The following is a 4,657-nucleotide window of genomic DNA, read 5'->3' on the forward strand; positions in this document are numbered from 1 at the left end:
TTGAGTCACGGATTGAACTGAGTTGCAGCTCCAGATTAAGGCAGCATTTTCTGAGGTAAAATGGATCTAGGTAAGGTCTATAAGGTCTGCAAAGGTGGCTGGTCCCAAAGTAGAGGACACACAAGTTGTCCTGATATCTCCAGAGGAGAAACTAACACACCAACACCATACCTCTTGTTCTCTCTCTCTCTCTCTCTCTCTCTCTCTCTCTCTCTCTCTCTCTCTCTCAACACACACACACACACACACACACACACACACCCTTCACTGTTCCTTCATCTGTAAACCTTTTGGGAGGGACTGCACACTCTGCTCCACCTCTTCCTCCAGGCACCACAGTCCGGGTGCACTGGGCTGTGGCAGGGCAAGCTAGCAGGCTTTCCAGGATTCAGGCAGGGCTAAGGCTCCAAAGAGACATGACATGGCTTGTCCTGGTCCTCTGGGCATCCCTGCTGTCTGTGGAGCTTGCTCGAGGCATGGATGTCAGCAAGGTATCAGGTAAGGCCTGGGCAGGGGTAGAGGGGGATGGGGCAGGAATAGAGTGGGGGTTCTGAAAAGTTTTGCCCACCCACCACTATGTGTTCTTGTTCATAGACCGAAACCTGACCTGCTTCCAGTGCTTCAATGTTCAGCGAGAAACCCAGTGTCACCCCATAGAGTGTCAACCCAATGAAAAAGTCTGTGTGAGCAGAAAGGTTCTCCTTTACACAAGTAAGTCTGTTCTCTAGCCTGGATGTCTCCAGGACCACTGGCAAGGCTGGGTCCTGGTTCCACACCCTCAGGCCCAACAAGTCCTCTAGGTGATGGACAGTGCAGAAAAGTGTGGTCAGACTGTGTCTTCTTCATTCTCTCTCCCAATTGCCATATCTATTCCTATGTCACTGCTTCTAGAACTCTCCCCAGGACAAAAGCTCTGATGTGACATTGAATTCCCAAGGGAGCCAGTCAGTCAAGGATGATTTTTACAAGACCACCCATTCACTTGGGGCATCACATGGGGTTGCTGAGGCAGTGGGACCTTAGTTAAGGTCAGGCTTCAGATAATGGGAAAAAGGCCAATATTACTTGTCCCATCTCCACAGAAAGGAGAAAATAGGAAAATGTCCAGATCTGTTGTGAGCACAACCATGGTTGTAGTAGTTGCTTGGTCCTGGATCTAGTATCCTAGGATGCTGCAGATCACTCAAAGCTACCTCCTAGCTGAGTTAACCGTCCTGAGCCTTGTTACAGATTAATTCTTATACTTTAGGCATCTCCTGTGTCCTCAAGCCTATTCCTTACAACAACGCCTTGCTGGTCTAGAACAAGCCCCAGAAGGAGAGGTACAATGTGAGCTTTAGGCAGGGAGACCTGATAGACAGTCCTTTGCAGTAGCACCCACAGCACTGAGTCCTGCCTCTGACTGCCTCTTACTGTGGGGAGCGGGTGTGTCGGCAGTCCCAAAGGCGCCAGGGACTGCAGCTAAGTCATATGACTTGCACCTGACTTCCTCATATTAACCACAAACATCGTGAGAGCTGCGCAGGTGTACCAGGTTACTGGCGAAGCCATTTTGGTGGAGATATGCTCCTGCTGCCCTGATTAGCTGAAGCTNCGTACCTGGTGAAGTGATGTGGCCTGCTGTGAGTGGATGGGAACTGATAGTATATAAGAATGAGAGGCCCAGGGCTCGGGGTCTTTCGCCTACATCTTACTGAAGTGTTTCCTCCTGTGTAGTTATGGCAGTTTGAAGCCACCATTTCCCAAGTGGAATTTTCCCAAAGAGAATAGTAGGTTTCCCAGGGTGAGGCCCCTGTTCTCATCAGGGGCAGTCGTGCCCCTAGGGTCTCTTTTTCTTATCACAGTAAAGGGATTTGTTGTAGTTGAAGATTTGGAAGCTAAGGGACATTGTGCAATTTTCTCAAGTATATTCCAGGCTTTCACCTTTTCTCAACCCACCCCCAGCTTTATGTTCAGTTTATCTGGAGCTGGAAGGTAAAACTTGTAGCTCTGTGCAGGGAGTGGACTCTCAGGACTCCTTTGGGTGCTAAGTGTTCTGAAAAGATCTAATGCACTCATGAAGGGAGGCCTGTTCTGGGCTTTCAAGGAGGCCACAGGATCTGTTAGAACATCCTTAGCCATCCCAAGTTCTGTGCCACCAAGCAATGTACTTTTTGGCAACCAGGCCTCTTCTACTTTTGCTTTTGACAATCCTAGATCAGCTGTGTCTGCTGCAGAGAACTCTCGGCTCTTTGCCATATCCCAGGTTGGTGGTGGCTCTGAGTAGCAGAGTTCCTGACCCTCTGTGGCTCATGCCTCTGAAAGGACTGCAGAAGGTGGCCCAGCAGGGCCAGGTCCAGCCATGCACACTGGATGCTTGCCCCATTTCACCCCTCTAGCCTCAAGGTTCTAGGACCACATGCTGTCTCTTTTCTTCTGCAGGTGTAAACGGAAGAACTCAGATCAGCAAGCGCTGTGCCACCACTTGTCCCAGCTCCAGTGATTTCAATCAGTTGTCATTTAGCAGTATTCAGGACAGGATCATCAGAAAATGCTGTTCAACAGATCGCTGCAACAGAGCACCTGGGAGTTGGGAGGGGTTCTGGTCCATACTAGGGAGGCTCCTCCTGCCAATGGGTCTGAGTCTCTTTTGCACCCTGTTGTGAGGACCATTGTCCTGTGATACCCTGCCCCAACATACACATTCTTCTAGCATCTCCTGTCTTCCACTTCAAATCCCACCTTCATCCATTCCAGGACTTGCAAGGCAATGCTCTGTCCCTGGGGCAGAAGGGAGGACACCATACCCTTTGCTGAGGACTCAGCAGTCTGCTCCTCCCTGACATCCAAGCCCAGGAAGTAGGAATAAAACCCTGCTGCTCCTCATGGAGACAGACAAGAAATATTTCCAGTGTAGACCACAGGCTTCTTTAAGAAAGCCCTTGAAGACCTTAGGCACACTTTCATGCACTATGAGTGGCAGGTGGGCCTGATGAAGCCAGAATTACAGCTACACTCTGACACTGTTCCACATGTGTCCATGTTCATGAACTTGAACTGGGCATCTCACTCAGACACAGTAACTTGCTTCCCCACAGCCTGGCTCCTGCTCCTTTGATGTACCTCTGCCCCAGGGACTCATCCCTCTTCCAGCTTTCAGTACAGCCTTCTATGGCTAGAGCAGCCAAGATCTGCATGGAACCATCCAGTCAGGAGACAGACTGTTATATTCAACATAGAGCTGTCCCTGAAGCCTGAGGCCTAGCATATGGTGAGCATGCAATCCAGACTCAGATCTGGAGCTCTAGGAGGGCTCACTGGCCACTGTATGAGGAAGGGGAGGGGACAGAGTCTGGAGTGCTACAAGGAGAAGAGAGAATGCCGAGGTGGTGTAAAAATCACAATGGTTAAAGCTTCACTGCAGAAAGCGAGGCCTGCCTCATGGACATTAGGTGTTTACCTGGCCTTAGAAGAGTCCCTGAGTAAGGTCAAAGGTAAGGATCACGGAGAGGGACTAGGAGACTGATTGACAGTTTAACTCTAGCCAGGCTTAGTGGGCTCTACTGGGCATGAAGGGGCTTTCCAAGAAACAAGGAGGTTGCTGGAAGGCCCTTGGTATTGGACAGATGTACTACTATAACCTTGCTGTGACAACATGACGGGACAGCAAAAACTTACAGAAAATGTATTTGGTGCAAGGTTTCACCCTGTCATGCTGGGGAAGGCCCAGTGCAGCCCAGCTCCCTGCAATAGGAGTGTATGGAGACACTGCTGATTTCAGGGTAGACTAGAAAGCTCTGAGGGGAGCTTGGACCAGGGTTCAGGAGGAACCTTCAAGCCCTATCCGATACTTCCTAAAAGTTTCACAGCCTCCCAAAATATTCCCACCAGCTGATGAATAAGGATTAAAATCTGACCCTAGAAAGGACATTTCTGATTCAGTCCCTAAAACAAGTAAGCCTAAAGGTGGAGTATCTCATTCCCAGATGCTTACATCTGCCCACTCCAGTCTACACATCCCTGCCTGCCTCCCTGACCTGGCTCTCCAGGATCCTGCACCACAGTCTCAGCTGAGGTAGTTGGGGTGGGGTGCATTACAGCCTCCACCTAGCATTCTGCAATTTCTTCCTAACCAGTGATTGACATGTCCCATAGCCTGTAAGTGGTCTGGCATTTCGGTTCCCTGGGTGCCAGATTAAACAAGACCTTCTCTGCAGTTATGAGCTTCACACTGTGTTTTAGCCCCACTCACTCCCCACACTGGACAACTAGTTAGGGCTCTGAGAGTCTCTAGATACAAGGTTTGGGCTATCCTCCTTGGAATATGCTAAGCAAACAGGTACTAAGAGGAACATCTTGCCATGATAGCATGGGCTGGGTGGCTCCTTGGAGATGAATTCTCCTGGAAAAGATTACATGTAAGTGCTACCCAGGTCCTGTACTGGTGAGGGAGGTATTTGAGATGGACAAGGGCTTTCTCAGTCCAGATCTGCTTGACCCAGGTACTAAGGTGTGAGGCAAGCAACAGTCATCAAAATCAAATTGAGACAGATGCTTTGGAGTTTTCTGTCTCACATCAATGATAAATAAGAATATGGACACATGAGTGGCCGAATGGAGGGGAGCCAGGGAAGACAATGTGAGGAGACCTGTGTGGGGACATATTTAAATAAGAGTT

The 4,657-nt window shown here is 49.5% G+C and overlaps 1 protein-coding gene across 1 annotated transcript; it reads left to right on the forward strand.

The window, feature by feature from the left end:
• Nucleotides 1–416: 416 nt before the first annotated feature.
• On the forward strand, nucleotides 417–2,645 carry LOC110289061 (lymphocyte antigen 6L-like). Its single transcript, XM_021155263.1, has 3 exons — nucleotides 417–498; nucleotides 595–711; nucleotides 2,422–2,645. Exons 1-3 carry the CDS (start codon nucleotides 417–419, stop codon nucleotides 2,643–2,645), a joined length of 423 nt encoding a protein of 140 aa, XP_021010922.1.
• The last annotated feature ends 2,012 nt before the right edge of the window (nucleotides 2,646–4,657 follow it).

Source organism: Mus caroli, unplaced genomic scaffold (genome assembly GCF_900094665.2).
Source record: "Mus caroli unplaced genomic scaffold, CAROLI_EIJ_v1.1 scaffold_9213_1, whole genome shotgun sequence".
Lineage (NCBI taxonomy): Eukaryota > Metazoa > Chordata > Mammalia > Rodentia > Muridae > Mus > Mus caroli.

Bases quoted from the DNA above. Each gene is read 5' to 3' on its own strand.
- LOC110289061 (XM_021155263.1), top strand. From the start codon at position 417: ATGACATGGCTTGTCCTGGTCCTCTGGGCATCCCTGCTGTCTGTGGAG. The intron at 499-594 runs GTAAGGCCTGGG...TCTTGTTCATAG, and splicing joins GGATGTCAGCAAGGTATCAG to ACCGAAACCTGACCTGCTTC. The intron at 712-2,421 runs GTAAGTCTGTTC...TTTCTTCTGCAG, and splicing joins AAAGGTTCTCCTTTACACAA to GTGTAAACGGAAGAACTCAG.